Consider the following 20141-nt stretch of genomic DNA (forward strand, 5'->3'; position numbering starts at 1 on the left):
TTTGATTTGAAGTATTCATTACTAGTTGGGTTTTTTTTTTGCACATTTATTTATTATTATATTATTTATTATTATATACTATTATATATATTATTATTATATACTTTTTAAAAACATGATAAACAACCTGAATACGTAATAAGCAATTTTTTATGCAAAATCCATTATATATATATATATATATATATATATATATATATCCAATATATATAATCAAATGGTAAGTCTCCTTTTAAAAATGGTTTTATGAGTGTTTTATGATCTTTTAATTTTATGCACATTGTATTAAGCAAAAATTAAATTAGCTGCAACTGTCTTTGACTTGAAGAAATTCTTTAACATTTAAACCTATTTTCTGCATATTCCAGCATAAATTAAAATAATGTTTTGTGTTTACACTCACTCTTTCTGTCAATTTCACATTCCCGTGGTAAGGTTCCTCAGTGCTTGCTCAGATTTGAAGTTTAATTTTTTGCTGTAACAAGAAGTTTTCTTCCCACGTAGAGTGTACAGCGGACGCTAATTTTTCTGTCACTTTTAAAGGACAAAAACTTAAAGTAATATAAGCACTTCCACGCTTTAAACGCTACATAGTCGTACTCTCTCCTACACTCCATATTATCCATTGTTGATCTACACCAATGACTGTAGAAGAGATCAAATGATCATTGTGCTCATTTTGTACTGTTTATAAGGTTGAGGAAACCTGCAGTCAGCTGAGAGTGAAGAGGTCATTTGGATGATGACGAAACGTTTCTCCTACTGAAAACGCTAAATCCAGATGAACAGAATCAACTATCTGTGAAAAAAACAGAGTCTTAACTGAACTACTAAAAGCATTTTAGACAGTTTGCTAAAACTGAGCAAGCTGACAGACCAGTAGTTTTTTTTTTGTTTGTTTGTTTTTTGTGGTGATTTGCACATGCTCATTGTGGATAAACTACTGATGGGAAATCAGCATGTCAGCTGCTGGCTCTGCTTTCACTGCTCTGAGATCAGTTATGATTTGCCCTTTGTGTGGAGACACAGCTAGCACTAGCATATAAACAAGCTTCAGTGATTTTTAATTGTAACAAATGAGTTTCTGTTTGCTTATTACCTCGACCAACATGTGTGATGTAGAGAACATGGGGGGTGGAAAATTTGTTATATAACTCATTTAGTACATTAGCAGGAAAGCTGGCAATGATGGAGAAGGGACGGAAGCTCTGAACATATCTGGTCTAATAAACAGGCAAGCTGACCAGTGCAGGTTCACCAGCACTTTCACATTAGCATCTCTGAGAATGTCTGAATGCAGTATCTGAATGCAGTATGTAACTGCTGTGCTGGCACGCCACTTGCCTGTATATATTTGTGTTTGTTTAATTGATTTTATGAGAAAATTACATTTGAAAAAAGTGCCACATATATGTGGCACATATATATAGATCTATCTATCTATCTATCTATCTATATATATATATATATATATAGATATATATATATAGATATACATATATATATACAACAGTGGAAAAAAAACACTAAAAGTTAGCTAAAAAAAGAAAAACTAAGACTGACATCGTGTTTGAGAGTAGTGTAAGTTACATTAATAAGTACACTTTAACTTTGAGGAATACAGCTACTTGAAGTCATAATACAAACGTGTGTTTGTGATCTTAATCCCGACAGGTGTGTTTACCTGTCATTGTGTGGATTAGCAAGCATAGATGGTGTTTCAGGAAAAAGGACCCAAATGCAAATATAGGACTGGTCCTAGGAAAAACGCGAGCCGTGTATTCAGGTTGGATGAAGTAAAGACAGATGATAATACATAAATACCCATTGAGTCCAAGTACCGAGTTAAATGTACATACAACCTGTTTAAAACACGTGTATGAGCTCAAACATTTTGTAAAACAAAACTGAACAACACACCTAATGCATGAACCAAAAAACAAAAAGCAATACAAAAACTGGACACATGGATGAACACAACACAATGATCCCTGAGTGACTGTTCCACAAGTATTTCATCTTTCCTTTGAAGTTTGCAAGACAGCAGTTAAAAATTCTTTAAAGAAAAATGAGTTAAATTCTACATGACCAGTGATGTTGTAGACAAGCGAATAAGGAATTGCAATTATAAGAAATAAAAGCTTTAATAAGCATCTTTAGGAAGAAAAACAAAAACTATACTTTTAACACATTTTTACCTTATTTTAAGGGTCAGATAACCAAGTAATTAAAATAGCATGATTTCATAATCACAATAGTACACCAGTGCTATGGTAAAGTTCTGTGGGTGATCTGCTTTTGGTAGTAAACGGTAAGAGAGACGGATGTTTTAAACAGGGCTGAAAGATGGGTACCCTGTGACAGATTCTCTCTGTTTCTGACAATGGAGCTCACTAAATCCTGTGCACAGGTATTGCATCAGTGATATACCACAGGCATAGATACACATATACAAATAGAAAACACAGGGGCAGAGATTAAACACCAAATACTTCTGAATGTAAGCAGGACAGCTTGAAGTAATTAACACACACGCATATGAGATACTTCAATTTAGGGTTTTAAATGGCAGTGACAGGTGATTATGCACTAAAATGTTTGGTCTTATGAGTATAACATTATATTGATTATAGTATTTTGATTTTCCAATATATAAGTAATTGTCAGTGACATTTATATTAATCAGGCTGAACTTTAATCATACTTTAGATCAACCTGTTTTACTTATTGTTTCATTTGTGCTTTGGTTTGGGAAGTTGTTTCTTTACTGATCTTTTCCTCTCTTCTGTTATTAGACTTGAGATATGACTGCTCTATGTTGTTGCTGTTCACGCCAGTCAATTCTATAAGACATGCTGTGTAAGTTTGGTCTGAATTTCTTAAAAGATTATATCCCACAAACTTAGTTTAGAGGGTCCACACTGTCTACACTGTATATAGTGAAGTCTGCAAGTTTTTGAACAGGGAAATTTGCTTCTGCGGATCATCACAATGAAAAATTATTGTCCATGTTTGCATATCCCTTTTTAAAAAACTTGTTTTCATGACATTATTGTGTGTCAGTGGTCAGAGCTATCCAGACTGACAAGTGGGACATTGAGTGTCACCTTTCCGGTGGGGAGGGAGCCTGAAATTGTCTAAATTGAGGTCTGTTCTATAGCAAATGCAGAAAAAATGTCTTAAGAAAGGAAATAAGTTGGTTTTCTAAAGAATATGATTGTTTGCTTGTGGACCACCAGGACAGATGAGTCCTCTGTCACATATAGTGTGGTCAGTGAGGATGGTCACCTGCACTTTTAAGGCCATTACATCTCTAATCCACATCCACTGCCACTGTACCTAAGGGTAGTTGGGACAATGTTAAAGACTTTCTTCTGCACTTGCATGTGGAACACCTAAATCCATGACAGTCATTCAGGCAGTAATACCAGGCCTGGAAACAAGCAATCCTTAAAATATTACAACATACCAAGCTTCTGTGTTTGAACGCAAAACAAATGTGTTGTTTGATCCAAAGACAATAAATACATTTATACTGATTATATAAGTAATGTAACTTGCAAAACAAAGTTGTGGAAAGCCTAAACTTGGATTCAGAATAACTAAATCTGAGACTTTTTTTCATTGTAAGATTATTACAATGATGGCAATGTAATTGTTTGTTGTTCAGCAGAGTCCAGTATGTTTGCTGATATACTTTTTTGCATTTGAAAATAAAAGTTGGGCTGATTTTAATACCATTACAGGAAGTGTTGTTAATTATTATTTTTGAATCATACTTGCATACAGTATAACATTAGTATAAGCGTTGTACTAGACATTTCAATGATAATAAAACTGTTTTTTAATCACATTAAGTTACCACAAATTGATTTTTAATTTAGTAGAACTTGAAATTTTAATCAGTGGGTAAACAATTAGTATGACACAGTCAGTCAAATTATTCTTGGTACTGTATACTTGCAATGAATAAGTTGTTCTAACATAGTTATCTTAAGTAAACATTACTAGTTCTGGGAACTAATTAGACTTTATAGTGTATTTGAAGCTGATGGTGTCTCTGGAGTCACGGTGTAAGATCCTTCAGAGGCTTGCAGTTGTGCATAAACCTGCCATTCAGCCATCCCTAACCAATACCCACAAGCAGAAGCAGTTGCAGTGGGCCCAGAAATGCATCAAGATTAATTTTCAAACAGTCTTGTTCACTGATGAGTAGTGGATGGCAACCATGTCCCAACTTGAGTGCAACATCAGCAAGGAGGTGGGGGAGTCATGTTCTGGGCTGGAATCACGGGGAGAGAGCTGCTAGGCCCCTTTTGGGTCCTGGAAGGTGTAAAAATGGTAAATTATATAGAGTTTCTGACTGAACACTTTATTTATGGTACAAAAGGAAGTGTGCATTCTGTAGCAAAATTATCTTCATGCATGACAATGCACCATCTCATGCTGGAAAGAATACCTCGGTGCCATTGGCTGCTATGGGAGAAAAACTAATGCTGTGGCCCCCATCTTCCCCTGACCTTACCCTTATTAAGAACCTTTGGAGCATCCTCAAGAAAAACATCTATGACGGTGGGAGGCAGTTCACATCCAAACAGCAGTTGTGGGAGGCTATTCGGACATCTTGCAAAGAAATTCAAGCATAAACTTTTTAAATATTCACAAATTCAATGGGTGCAAGAAATGTGAAGTTTATATCAAAGAAGGGGTCCTATATTAGCATGTAATTTGACCTGTTAAGATGTTTTTGATTTAAATAGCGTTTGGCTTCAGTAAATATGACCACCCTAATGCTGCAAATTCAAGAAATAACAGCTTTCAATTCTTTACAACCAATAAAATGTTTTTAAACTCTGTTGTGCATAATAATTTGGAACAGTGCATTTTGAGGTTTTTTTTCTTTTTTGCAAAAACGTAGATATCATTGGGAGGTTTGTATAATGCAATTTGAATTGTGCTCTAATGGCTGATGACTTGAAAATTATACAGACTGCCATTTGTATCAACTATATTATTTACATAATAATTTGGAACGCAGTGTGGCTAAGATTTAAGACTTTTCAGCCATTAATATATGGCTGAAAAGTGGGACATTGAGTCACAGATTTGACACATTTATAAATCTGGTTACACACAGACGGATTTCAATATGTACACATTTATTTCCACGCAGACCAAAATGCGCGCACACATTGCTAAAACAAAACCAAGTTAAACCACTTGTGGGTGGGTGCGACTATGATTTGAAACTGCACCTCACATGACTTCCTGTGAAAGGAGGCTCTTTCACGCAGACGCTTTGAGCATTTGAAGGAAAACAGAATGTAGGCTAAGTTTCTCGCTACGTAGTGCCTCCGTTATAATGACCGTGCACCTATATTTGTGCACACAGTAGACTCCATCATATTTCATATTCACTAAGTCGACTGCCAAAACGAAGCCTGAGGTGAGAATTTTGTTTATGATTTTTTTTCTTTTTTCTCTGTTCCTGTAAATCGGCTAAATGTTTAAGTAGAGGCAAAGAGAATCATTCAAGAATGAGTTAGTAGATATGATTGTGCAACGTTTTAATGTTTAGAAATTGCTAAAAGTATCGTTTTTAATGTGAGCGTGTGTTCTTTAACTTTAAACCGAGGTACCCGTCGATGAATTGTCTTATTATTAGGGAGGGGCTGTGCAAATGTTATGCTTACAGCAGCATTCCAGCCACATCCGATATACAGCTGATTGGCGCTGAGGAACTTGCAAAGTTTCTTATTATAGATTCTAAAGGAAAGTCTTTAAACACACTGAAACGGTAATTCAACACAGAAATATTGTTCACTTGGGGAGTTTTTCTTTACTCACTACCCTTTTAAAATGGCTGCTCGATAAATCTAATTCCCAGGGGTTTTTGTGTGTGTGTTTGTTTATTTGTTTTTATATAAAAATGTATTCTAAGTACTTTGGCAAAATAATTTGGAAAGATTTCAGTTAACTCTAGACTGACTTGTGCATTAATTTACATTGTGAACTTAGAACTGGTTAAGAACTGGAAACTACTATACTGAAATAGGTTTCTGATGTAGAAACTCATAATATTTTAATTCTAAAGCTGCCAACTACAATTATATGAATTTCATCTGTAGATCTAAAGAACACCTCCCTGTCTTTAGTCTTATTCATGACCTTTATTAGTTGTCTTCCAACATCCAGATATTTATGTAATGTGTTTCATAGTGTCTCATAGTGTCAAGCCTATGCAACAGCAGTCACTACATGACTGAAAGACAGACTTCACCTGTTTTAATAACGACATGCATGCATGCAGCTCATTCTGCTTGTTGAACACAAACAAACTGTTGAGATTTGAAAATGATTTTATTTTTATCTTTTACAATTCTAAAAATTACAATACACTGTCTGTATTTAGGATACATTTGAAGAAGTATAAAAAAATACATAATTTAATCCCTTGGTGTTCAGTGACTTTTACAGAAAGGCAAGCAGAGAGGATCCTTCAACATCCATATCTTCACCTTTCTGTATTCATTGCTGGCTGAAGAATAATTAAATAATATTACTTGTACTACTTGTATTGTTAAATAAATATGTACTGTATTGCAAAAAAATATTTGCTATTAGTAATGAGGAGTGGTGGAGGACTTTTTTTTAGAACCATTCCTTTAGTAAAATAAGCAATAAAACACTTTGAAAACACCCCACTACATATAAAACTGTATAACTGGAAAATTGTAAATAAATGAACAAAAAGTAAAATACTCTGCACAAAAATTTCATCTTTATTATATAGATCGATATTACTGCTAGATGTTTAAGTTTGAACCCATTTTAAATACTAAATTCTGTTTAATGTCCAGCATCATATTCTGTATAACCATGTTTGTAAAATATATTGATAACAAAAACATGACAAGTGAATTAAAAGATTTGCGCAGTTTGTGAAATGGTTAACTGCTAACAGGGAACAGGTTTATCCACAATGAGCTTGATTCATTGCTGGTCCAAAAATGCTGAAAATGCTCTTGCTTTTCTCCCTGGATTAAAAAATCTTTAATGTTAGTTTTAATCAAATCTGAGATTTTTTTTTTTTTTAAAAACTAGTATAACACATTTCTACATTGGGGAACTAAGGTTCAAATTAAATATTCAATTAAAAATATACTGACAGCTCCAGTAAGACATTAAAGTAAAAAAAAAAAAAAAATCCAATTATGAAGTTTAACTTTAATCTCAGCCAAGTACACTCAAGTGTGCTTGTTGAAAATACTCCCTTAAGTTGGACTTCCAATCTAAAAAGTCCAAGAAGCCCCTACAACTCCAACATTACAATCCAAGATAAAACTCACTAAATGAGCTATATGCTGAACACTGACCAGACTTTTGTTGGCTTCTTTGTATGAGGGAGAAGACAAATATGCTCAAAGTTTAAGTCTTGAAAATTTATTATCACACAGTTTGAATTTCAACCTAGTTTTTAAGCTGTCTTTAAAGGGACTGGAGAGACAAGAATGCCACACCCAAGCAGTAAACACTTTTTTATGAGACACCGGGGGGAGGGGATGCTTCCCTCTAACAAACACGCCATATTTATAGCCTTGTTTTCTTGCAGGTATTAGAACCACCCCACAAATTCTCTCTGTCTGTTAGTGTCAGTGTGTATAATTCTACTATCAATGCATATCTTTGTAGTATAAAAGATAAAACATAAATGTGTGGTAAAAATTATGAGATAGATAAGGTAAGCCGACCCTGAACCACTGAAAAGGCACAGTATTCATACTGGTACACAACAGGACAGAAGGGTACAACACTCAGTGGAGGGTATGGTTTTCATGTGGTAGTTAAACCTTGCTTTTCCAGCTTTACTGTTGGAACATTATCAACTCGAGTGATGGCACTCCCAGCTCCAACCATGGACTTCTGAGGCAAATAGACAGTATTACTGCAGCATCGTATTACCTCCTGTTCCTGTTTCAATGCACTGTGGTCTTCTTGTCGTTTAATTTGTGGGGCTTGATTAATTGCAAACTTTTGCACAGAGACTAATTTCATAGTGTACAACCCAAATTCCAGAAAAGTTGAGACATTCTTTAAATTTGAACAAAATGAAAACTAAGACTTTCAAATCATATGAGCCAATATTTTATTCACACCAGAACATAGATAAAATAACACGTTTAAACTGAGAAATTTCATAATTCTATGCTTCCTACAGATGGCTGAAAAAGCAAGAAAGTTAAAAAGATTCAGTTGGGAGAACATTTAGCAAGTAATTGAAATTAATTGATATCAGGTCTGTAATGTGATTAGCTATAAAAGGAATGTCTTGGAGAGGCAGAGTCTCTCAGAATTCAAGATGGGCAGAGACTCTCCACAGAGACTCTGTGAAAGAGTGTGTAAAAAGATTGTGGAATACTTCAAAAACAATGTTCCTCAAAATCAAATGGCAAAGGCTTGGTAACTTATATCATCTACACTGCACAACATCATTTGTGTTGTCAGATTTGTGCGGCAGCTAGTTGGGCATCACCGCACACTTTGTGCGGTTTTATCGGTTGGACGTTACAGCCCCTTCGGTGGCTCATACTGTCCTTTCTGCTGGGTCTACCACTCACTAAGGATGTGGTGGTCCGATTCCGGTTCCGTGGCTGCTCTGCTCTGCGTGTATATATGTCCCATACTTATGTGTTGTACCGAGTGAATCGACTGAAAGGGAACGAATAGTTATGTCTGTAACTTCTGTTCCCTGAAGCAGAGGAACGAGGTACAACACAAGGTGGCCCCACTGAGCAGTTTGGCTCAGTGAAGAGCGGCTATCGAACTGAGGGATGACTGTGATGACAGCAGCTATATGTGCAGGCGAAGCCGTGTGCGTGTCATCACACGTCATCTGCCTTAAAGGCGTGAATAAAGGTTTCTTCAGCCAGGACACGCGAGAGCGTGATATCCAATAGTTATGTGTTGTACCTCGTTCCTCTCCTTCAGGGAACAGAAGTTATAGACATAACTATTTGTTTGTTTGTACCTTCTCTCTTCAAGCCTCCGCTGTCTCACACTCTCCCTCTTTCTCCTCCTGTGTCCCTCACCTCTACATCCATCAGTCAGTCCATTAGTCTGGCTGACAAGCCAGCCAGCACCAGGCCAATCAGCTGATCTCTGGATTAAAGAACACGTGCATTGTGTAGCTGCTGCACTGAGGTCCAATTCCTCAATAAAAGTAACAGTTCCATGGCAACAAGGAGAACAAAAACTCTCTCAACCCACATGTTTAAGAGAAAGCTATTAAAACAAACTAACATTCTAAATAATATGTAAAGACAAAGTAAAAAAGAATAGCCAGTGCACACATTAATATTTGCCATTTAATTATTATTAGTTATCTGATAGCCACATCAGTCATTTTTTATTATTATTATTAACGTAGCAGCTAACAGACTTTACTTGGATAAAAGATAAATAATTGCTGCAGGCTGGAACGGGCGGAATATTGAGCCATGAAGGAGTGAAATATGGACACATAGAGATGATGTGTTAAACTTTTTTTCTCAAATTTAGGTGATCCAAAATGAACCAGTCAACAACAAGAAAACCACCTCCGATTGAAAAATGGACCACAGAGGATGTTCACCAGTGGCTGACGGCAGAGGTCAAAGTTCAACAGAGTTGTGCAGACAGATTTACTGAAGAGGAAGTGTCGGGGGCATGTTTAGTTTCCTTCGATAAAACAGACATTTTGGACTTCGGAATAAAACACGGTCCTGCTGTGAAAATCACAGCTTATCTGGAAAGTCTGAAAAAAGCATGTAAGCATCAATCAGAGTTCCCAGAATATGTGGAAAAATGGACCAAAGAGCAGGTGAGCCAGTGGTTAGTGCAGCATGTGAATGTATACAGCAAATATGCAGAACGACTCCAAGAGGAAGATGTGTCTGGAGATTGCCTTGTTTGCTTCAGGAAGCAGGATTTAGTGGATCTAGATGTAAAAGGTGGTCCTGCTGTAAGAATTATTTCAGCACTCAAACAACTGAACCAGAAACCGGAGCCAACTCTGCAACCTATTACAGACCAAAAAGAAGCTGCCAAACCTACTGAACCAGGAAATGCTCAGGCCAAAGAAATAAACCGTCCAGAATCATATGAAAACACTGAATCCAAAAGAGATGGGATAGTGGAAAAAGACTCCAAACAGATTCAGTTACCATTGGATAAAACTTCAGAGAAGAAAGAAATTCAACAACCAAAGCCACAGAACACAGGGGTCTGGAACAAAGGAACTGTTGTGGTAAAGTTTCTGTTATTATTTATACACCACACTACATCAAATATTATATACATATTAATATAGCTTTATACAAATGAAAATGAAAAAATAAAAATAAATAAAGCTGTTGGATTCTTAAATATTGCTTTCTTCCAGCAGACCACAGTGTCACCCGATGCATCCAGGATTACTGTGGAGATCGAGAAGATCCTTGCTGACCTTTTGAAAGTGGATCTTAAAACATTTATTTTTCATTTAAGATCACACACTGAATCCAAACGTAAACCTATTTGTCAGAGTAAACTGGAGGATAAGGACAGCATGGATATTGCTAATTTAATGACTGACCACTATGGAAGCAAGGAAGTTCCACAGGTCGCAATACAAACTCTAAAAAAGATGAATCAGCTGAAACTTGCCTGTCAGCTGGAAGAAAGAATAAGTAAGTAAGAATCAACTAACTCTTCAATTCATGGTTATGTAGTGGCTGAAGCCTGTTCCTAGTAAGAATGCATTCAAATAATAAAATGTGCAACTTAGGTATAAGCTATAAATTCCTGAGAGCTTTGGGATGTGGTTTAGAGTATAACCAACTGCACTCCTGTAGGAGTACTATACGACGGCATACCGCTGTTCAATATAACAATATATGTTGGATGACGGTATGAAAATGTCTACCGTTTCATATTACGCTATTGTTTGTTTCATGGTGTCGCAAAATAAACTAGTTATTCAGCCTGTCTGGGAAAGTAAATGGTAAATGGCCTGTATTTGTATAGCGCTTTTACTAGTCCCTAAGGACCCCAACGCGCTTTACACAACCAGTCATCCACCCATTCACACACACATTCACACACTGGTGAAGTAGTCTCATCATTCTTGACCCCCTGTCTAGGTTTGTAATTTGTCAGTGCCTGTACTCCCTGTCACATTCGCTTGGTATTTCCTGTCTCACAGAGGTGTCCCTGGATTCTCTCTGCATAAGTGCATTTTGCAGCCTTTATTTCTTTATTAGAGTGCAGACCTGGCCCAGCAATGAGCATTCTGATCCCCTGTCCTGAAAGCCACATCTCAGGCTGTCAGCTGTGAGCGCACCTATGTGGTCATCCAGGATTTCTGGTTGTCTGTTATGTCCAGCAATGTAGCAATCAGAATTATTGTCTGAAGGCCAAAATAAATTCAGAACAGATTTATTTTCCCAAGTTGACCCAATCTTTGGTGCTGTTATTGAGTCATCAGTGTTTTTGATTAAAAACTGATGGCTGCTTAATGTTGTCCTACTTTCTATTCACACTTTGCTCCTAGATACGTTTCCATTGCAGGTCTATTTTAAGTTCCAAATATGGGTGAAACACTCGCATTTACATGGTGACAACTGAGCACTACACAGCTGCGCATTAAAAGGAAACTTTAAAAGCAAATAATTTGTCTTATTTTTAATAATAAAATTATTCAAATTACTAATTGAATTGTTGCAGCCCCAGTTTAAATTACCATAGAAAGTACTTGTCAGGACATACTTGTATTCTATATACTGGAAAATTCAAAGTTTTGAGTGACAGATATTGTTAATTTTTATTTCTCTTATGATTTTATGAAAATCACAATAATATATAAAATACATCAAGCTGAACCGTTAACCTTCAGAGTGATCCTGTTTATGCTTTCTTTTGGGTCTGTGCTTGCAGGCCCCGCTGGTTCAGAGACTTATCACCTGTAAACAAAGCAAGACAAACAGCGATCCATTTTAACTTGCAAGGGAAGTCTGGTCAGAACCAGGCTCTTGGAGCTGAATGCTCTTCACCTGTTTCTCAGCCAACTTCAAAGAAAACGCCTTCCCTGCAGCCTTTTATTCAGTGAATACAAGCACCACCCATTGTAAAAAAAAAAAAAAAAAAACAAACCTGTGGTGCGTCATAAAATTAAGGCACTGTGTGTGTGTGTGTGTGTGTGTGTGTGTGTGTGTGTGTGTGTGAATGTGCGAGCGTGTGTGTGTGACTTCCTGCTGATCACCAGTGTTGGTCAAGTTACTTGAAAAAAGTAATTAGTAACTAATTACTGATTACTTCCCCAAAAAAGTAATCCCGTTGCTTTACTGATTACTTATTTTCAAAAGTAATTAATTACTTAGTTACTTTTTAAAAACACGATTTACAACCTGAATAGGTGATAAAGCGATAGATCTTTCAGCCCAATTCTACTTTTTCTGCATAATCCATCATACAAAATGTAATCAAATGGAAAAGTCTCTTTTTTTTTTTAACTTGTTTTATCAGTTTTAATCTTTTAACTTTATGCATCGAGTAAAAATTAAATTATATGCACCATTCTCTGACTTGAAGAAATGAGTTTAACATTTAAACCTATTTTCTGCACATTCCAGCACATAAAATAAAATATCTTTTTGTGTTTACACTCAGTCTTTCAAATAGATGCAAGTAAAACACAGCAGAAAATAAATAACATCAAAGACTAGCGGTCCTTTAACTCTATTTTCACCTGTAAAGCAGGAGTAGGGTAGGCGGAGGTTTACCCTGGTGCAGGTGTGCCGCAGCGGTCAGTGGAAGAATCCGCGAGTTTCTCTGTGAATTTCCCATTACGTCGTTGCGCACTCGGTGCTTGTTTAGGGGGGTTTTTTCGCTGTAAAAAGAAGTTTTCTTCCCACGCACAACGGACACTAATGTTTTTGTCACTTTTTATGGAATCAAACTCAAAGTAAGGTCAGTACTTCCACGCTTTAAACGCTGCGCGCTCATACTCTCTCCCGCACTCGATATATGATCCACTGTTGATCTGCACACAGCTGTTGTCACGAACGTCGCACTCGCTTACGTCACTGTCATGAGACACTCTCGCAAAAAAATCACGGTTTTAGTAACGCAGTAACGCAGCGTTCCTACAGGAAAGTAACGGTAATCTAATTACCGTTTTTGCGATAGTAATCCCTTACTTTACTCGTTACTTTAAAAAAGTAATCAGATTACAGTAACGCGTTACTGCCCATCTCTGCTGATCACAAAGGGCCATCTGCCCTCATCCTGTATATGGATTAATTCCTTTAAAGGTTCACCATACACAAGCATAGGTGAGGCCATAAAGGGCAGGAAGTAAACATCCTTACTAAAAAAGGACACCTAGAACCTTACATGCAATGTGCCTGCAGTTAAACACTTGTAGCTATTGCATCCCCCACCTAGAGACAGTGGAGGAACAGAAAAATATCTAAACATGCCATTTAGGACAAGGTTTACAAATTTAAGTACCACAATGGCAACATTTAACATACACTCTAACACTTTCTTTTTACTTTGATTTATTTTTCTGTTCATACAGGTCAGCTGATGCAGATGACTCTGTCAAAAGAATCTGTGAGGAAAGAAGCAAACCAGGGAGAAAAGCTGAAGACTTTATTAAGTTGTGGTGGAAACACACTTGATAACTATGACAAATTTGTTGTTGTTGTAAACAAGAGCAATCAAGAACAACTTCATTATCTTCAGTTTCTGACGAAGTTGAAACTGTTCTGCGTGTTAGACTTTGACCCCAGTTCTGCTGCCTCAGGTGGATTGTGTCACTCATACAGAGAGTCAAGGGTGGCCAACCTGCATACACCACCACAATTTCAAGGACAGACTGAGTCAGTGATAAAGAACCTCAACCTCTACAAACAGACCAGCTGGGTGTTCTGTAATGGCCGGCATGACTTGAACAGTGACTCAAACTTGGCGCTGGATTATAAGAACTGGCTCAGGAAATCCTGTAAAGATGTAGAACAGTTAGTTTCATTCATCTGCAACCCTGAAGTTCTCCTCCGTGGAAGATATCTGATCATCTTCCTCCTACTTTCACCTGTGGACACTGAGAAAGACCCAGTCTTTGATATCTACAAGTCATTCATAAAGCACACTGAGGAGGAAAACATCATTAGTGTATGTGAGTCTCAGAGCACATATCTGAAATGGAGGGAGCTGATCAGGGAGAAGTGTGACTTTGACATTGAGCATCTGTCCATAAATGAACTAACCCTGAGTGAGATCAATGGCACCATAATGGCGATGGGACCATTCAGTCAGTCATCTGTACGGCTGCTTCCCTCTTCTGGTTCCAGTACTGTTGTCCTAACACAGAAGGATGAAGACTTATTGACAGCTCTAGATGTTTTGTGTACGAACCAATGTGAAAGCGTATATGATGAAAACAGTTCAGAGTTTCATGAATTTAGAATCAGTGTTGAAAAAGAATTCTACAGAGGTGGCAAAGTGAAATGGTGGAACTTCTACTTCTGTGACAAAGACAAAGAGAAGCCATTTATCAAGAGAGACAAGTATGAGAATGTGATGAAGCTGATCAGATCTCAGTGGAGAGATTCAAACGACATGTGTGTTCTGCTCAACCTGTTTCACCATCCTGGCTGTGGCGGCACCACCTTAGCAATGCATGTGATGTGGGACCTCCGTCATGAATTCAGATGTGCCGTGCTGAAAGACAACTCCATGCCCAAAACAGAAGTTGCCATCCAAGTTATTAAACTAATGAAACTTGAAAGTGAGAAACCATCTCCAGTTCTGCTCTTAGTTGATTCAAAAGAAACGGATAATCCTTACGATCTTGTGATCTCCATACGTAAAGCTGCAGTAGAAGAAAACTTCAGTGTAAGTGCAGATGATGCACCAAACTGGAAAGTCATTATCCTTAACTGTGTTCGTTCCCATAGTCCAAAGCAGCAATACAGACAGCACAATCAAACACAGAATCAGTTCATAACTGCATCTTTGACCCCACAAGAGCAGAAAGATTTTGAAAAGAAACTCAAAGAGCTTGAAGAAACTCATGACAAACCTGAAAACTTTTACAGCTTCATGATCATGAAGAACAATTTTGACCAAAAATATATAGATGACCTTGCTCATAACACACTGGAGAATTTTGATTTCAGCAAAAAGGAGTCTGAGCTGTTTGCCTTTCTAGCTTTACTGAACACTTACGTGGAAGAATCAGAAATATCTCTCTCTCTCTGTGAGGATTTTTTGGGGATGAAATTTATTCGCTGGAGAGAGGACAGTGTTTTGGAAAGAATGAATCCGTATTCAAACCTTCTCATCATAGACAGGATTCAAGAATCGGGTGGATACGAAGGACTCCGGATACTTCATCAGACCATTGCATCTGCCTGTCTGGCTGAGTTGGAGAGAAGCTGCTACAAGAAAGTCAGTGAAATTACTATGCAGATGCTCCATTATGATCTGTTCTTCAGTACTTTCGTTGTGAAAAACAGACTGATGCGCTCAATTGAACGAATGTTGATTGAAAGGCAACGTAAAAAAGATGGAGATGAGAGAGAACTATTTTCTCCTCTCGTACACAAAATCCATAACCAGCAGGGGAGACAAACCATCCAAGAAATCTTTGTGAAAGCCTCATCCAGATTTGTGACAAGTGCATCTATTCCTCAGGCATTGGCGAGATATTTGTACATCAATGAGCGTGACTTCCCAGAGGCTCTGAAGTGGGCAGAAAAAGCCAAAGACATTAAAGAAAATCCTTACACCTTTGACACAATCGGACAAATTCACAAAAGCAATTTAAAGTCTAACATGGACAAAGAAAAGCAGGAGAAATCACACAACCCAGAGGACTTGGACACAAACATTAAAATAGCCATCAATGGTATGAAAGCTTTCGAAAGAGCCCAACAGCTGGCAGATAAGGAAGATGAACCACAAGAAGAACCACCTGATGATGACTCAGAGGACTACCCCAGAAAGTCATACAATGTTTATGGGTATGTGCGCATGCTAGAAATTGCTTTCTTGGTCTTTGAGATACTGAGCAGGTTGCCTTTCTTTGATGAACACAACCCAATGAAGAAAAAGTACCTGCAGAGTTTTCTTAGGGGAAATAAGCTCAACACTCTTTGTGACGAGGACAATGAGATCACCAATTGGTATGTCAAGATCATCAACGAACACGAGAGGTTTCTTGTTAAACTGAAGTCTGACGTCAAAGAAATATTTGATATCCTTAACTGTTACTTTGCCTACATTAAAGGGGTGTGTGAATTTGACTCAATGAATCATCGAATAGTCTGTGACCATTTTAAGAAGTATGTTCATCTTTTCTGTAGTACACCTGAAGAAATGACAAAAGAAAAAGAACATCAATCCAATCTCACTTTGAAATTGGATGTCCAGGAACAAAAGCTGTTTCTTGAAAAGAACCAAGCAGACACTTTCTCAGGAATACTTCAGCATTTGGACAAGCCTGCTGAAAAGATTGAAATGGTCACAGAATGCTACGCATTTCTGCAGAAAACTGGCAATCAAAAACAAAATGCACAAATGAAAATTAATTACATCTTATCAAACATTGTTCTTTACTTTTTGAAACCAAAATCTAAACATGTCAAGAGTTACAGATTCCTTTCTGGTCTACTTTCAGAAACTCTGCAGGAAATAGGACTATGCCATCATCTCCCAGATCCTTATTATCTGGCTCTGCTTTTATTCTGGCCAAGTCCTACAGAGGAAAACACAGAAATCGGGAAATATGTCACAGCCATTCGAAAGTCTTCCCACAAGCACCTGTCCAAGTTATTTAATAAGAGAAGCACTATTGCCCGCTTATACTTAGGAAAAGGGGAAGGACTAAAGAGGCTTGTTTCAAAACCTAAACTAGATGAGAGCTTTCTGCCAAAGATGCCTCGTGATACTTTGGCACAGCTTTGGTGGAACGGAGACATATTTAAGGAAAAAGCAATCATCAGCCGCCTCCACCGGGTCAGTGGGACTATTGAGCAAGGAGCAGTGTATGCAAACTATGGTCAACAGAAGATCCTGGTGCGTCCAGCTCGGTTAAGTGGAATCAGAAGTGGCTTTAGCACAGAAAAAGTGTCTTTCTACATTGGTTTTGCCATTAACGGACCGCTTGCATATGATATTAAGTATGAAAACTAAGAGGGAGACATTCATAATGCAACAAGTGAGCGAAGAAACTGAAGTGAAACAAGTCTAGCAGCTGGTGGATGACTGGTTGTGTAAAAGCGCTTTGGGGTCCTTAGGGACTAGTAAAGCGCTATACAAATACAGGCCATTTACAGGCCATTTGGTATTAGCTTTATCAAGAAAATGTAGAGAAAATGCAAAACAAAAGGTCTATAATGTTCCCTAGTCTTCCCTAACCAAAATAAAAGCAAACAATAGACAAATGTCTAAACTAAGCTCCTAACCAATAAACAGGAGTTCACCAAAAAGCCTTCTCACTTCTACTACTGCTGCAGTGTTCGACATATACAGTGTAATATTTACAATTATCTGTTTACAAACCTATTTACAAAAACTGGTGGGCTGCTCACTAACAGACTTTCAGATCAGAGTCCCCACACAGAATTGCTAACAAAGATGCTGTTGATTTTGGAGGCAACACAGGAGTGAGCTGGTGTTTATGAGGCTGGTGTCCATCTAGTCAACCAATCCTGAAACCAATTCAAATCAGCCACTCAGCAAACAGCTTTCTCAGCAAATACACTAAATTGGAGGAAAGAGAGAGAAAAGCATATACTAACATATACTGTGATGGGAGGAGCCGAACACAAAAACAACAGACATGATTCTGGATCATAACAGTATATTAATTTAGTGTGTTGATTGAATTCAGTGATTTGTAAGTGATATGTATACTCTGTTAAGATAAGTTTTTCAGATCACTGTGGTTCTGGTGTGGAATATTGACAAGCCATTTGGAACAGCTTGTTTTAATTATGTAAGAAATATAAAGTTGTTGCTTTTCCTTTGAAAAATATTGCAATACTAATCAGGTAACAGGAGCAATCTCTTTTTTTGACACTATTATTTGATTGTTGTGATTACTATGTAGCGATTTATATTTGTAAATGCTATCACATCTATGATGTAAAAATATATAAATGTGTATTTTGTCATTTTTTAATACGTAAACAACAGACAAATCTTATGTGTATTTATAATTTAGGAGGTCTTTGTTGAAACTTGAACATCTTGTTTGATGGGTTAAGGTTATGCACTTTGCAGTGATAAATGTTAGGAACTCTTTAGCTTCATATTCCTCCTGAAACCAAAGAAATGAAATAAACATGAATGTTTATTTTAAAATATTCTGTTTTTCATATTTATATCCAGCAGTAGTTGTGGACTCTCATTCAGAACTCGTAGTGTCTGTATAATTATGGCCTCATAAAATAAGGAAAATCTTTGCTTCTGCCATGATTCATATTTATGTTTCTAATGTTGATAAATAAAGGTTGGTTCAGAAAAATATTCAGGCTTTGTTTTAAAAATTGATCTCTATATCCAACCAGAGCATGTTCTGGTGAGATATACATTCTACATCAAGTCAAAACAGCATCAACTAAACTGTACAATAAATTAAAGTGAAAACAAAAGGCCTTATATCTAAGTTTGGTCTTTTTTTTTTCCATTAAAAATGTTTATTACTGTATTCCTACTCAAATCTTTTCGCACACTGAGGTCTAACTTATAGGCCCACCCTTTGCAGCTATAACAGCTTCAGCTGGTGTGGGAAGTGATTTTTCTGTAGAGGACCTCGAGTCCCAAAATGAATTAAATATAATGTAAATTTAAAAATTAAATATGTAAACGATTAATTTGAATTGGAAATAATTCATTAATTAACTATACAACTAATTAATTAAATATGCATTCATTTCATTGGTTTAATTAATTATATATTTAATCAATTCATTATTTTTTTAATTTTTTATATTTTTTATTGTCTGTCTTTTCTTTAAGAAAAGAAAAGCAGGTAAGTCATAAACTCTTTGATATGTTGATATTATGTCAGTAATTCTGTAAGTCTGAAGAATAATGTAAAATGTTCACTTTTTTATAGCACATCATTAAAAAAAAGACTCGGCAATAAGGCATGGATGAAACATTGCAGTTTCACTAGTCAGTCACAGGAAATGGTTTATGATAGTAATCCCTGCCTGTTGGATGACAGAATAAGAACCATATAGGCTTAGGCATGTGATCAGCCAAAAAAAGTCACATAAGTATTTAGTAAATAATAAAAATAACAGTAATTTAATAATTTGCACTCAGTAGCAGGCCTTTTACTTGCTTATATACTTACCTCCTTACTGCTAAATGGCTTGATTCAGGACAGAACAGAGCTGCTACCCTGAGGCTGAAGTTTCCCGTTTCTGTTTTCTTAATCGGCTCTTTTTTGACATTGTGCTGCAACTGCAAAATTAATACTGTACATCATAATTTAGGGTTAATCTATTTAAAATGTATAATATCAGTAAATGATATTATTGAGCTGATCTGGGGTTTTGAACTTGCATTCTTACATTTATACTGCTTGTATTATTGTGTAGTAATACTTCAGTCAGGTACTGTGCACAGTCTGACTCTGTCATCTCTGACCGTCTCTGTTGCGACTCAGATTTACATGCACACACACACACACACACACACTCAGAAAGAAAGCTCGCCTCACAGAGCGCCAAAAATTCATAATAACCCAAAAGTAATAAAAATGATGAAAAATCCATACAGTTTATGGAAATTCTGTACAGGCTGACATATATGACTCCAGATGGACTCATGAGCACTTCTTTTTGTGCTCAGACAAAGGCCCTAACCAATTCTGGACATCCAAACCAGGTCCACAATTTGGTCATCCAACCATGAGCAGACTTGGATGTCAATATGACATCTTTTTTTCAACATCTACTAAACTTCTAGTGTTGATGTCGATAGGGCCTCCATGCACGGTCCAAATATGGTCAATGTGCACGTCTTTTCAGTGTCAAATTTAAAATCATTGGTTTTATACTGCTTCTAGAGGCTCTGTAGTCCCGTGTTTCCAGAAGGTGTAA

General features: G+C 36.9%; 1 protein-coding gene across 2 annotated transcripts; it reads left to right on the forward strand.

The window, feature by feature from the left end:
- The first annotated feature begins 5299 nt into the window (after positions 1–5299).
- LOC146361838 (sterile alpha motif domain-containing protein 9-like) lies at positions 5300–18677 on the forward strand. 2 transcript variants are annotated; one of them, XM_084922313.1, is made up of 4 exons: positions 5300–5446; positions 9559–10285; positions 10421–10706; positions 13598–18677. In XM_084922313.1, the coding sequence occupies exons 2-4, from the start codon at positions 9569–9571 to the stop codon at positions 17215–17217; spliced, it is 4623 nt and encodes a 1540-aa protein (XP_084778439.1). In that variant the 5' UTR covers positions 5300–5446; positions 9559–9568; the 3' UTR covers positions 17218–18677. The 2 variants fall into 2 exon arrangements, with proteins under 2 accessions (XP_084778439.1, XP_084778440.1); XM_084922314.1 differs by having other exon boundaries at positions 10424–10706.
- The last annotated feature ends 1464 nt before the right edge of the window (positions 18678–20141 follow it).

The sequence above is a fragment of the Perissodus microlepis genome, chromosome 23 (assembly GCF_051167445.1).
Source record: "Perissodus microlepis isolate ML-2025 ecotype Zambia chromosome 23, ASM5116744v1, whole genome shotgun sequence".
Lineage (NCBI taxonomy): Eukaryota > Metazoa > Chordata > Actinopteri > Cichliformes > Cichlidae > Perissodus > Perissodus microlepis.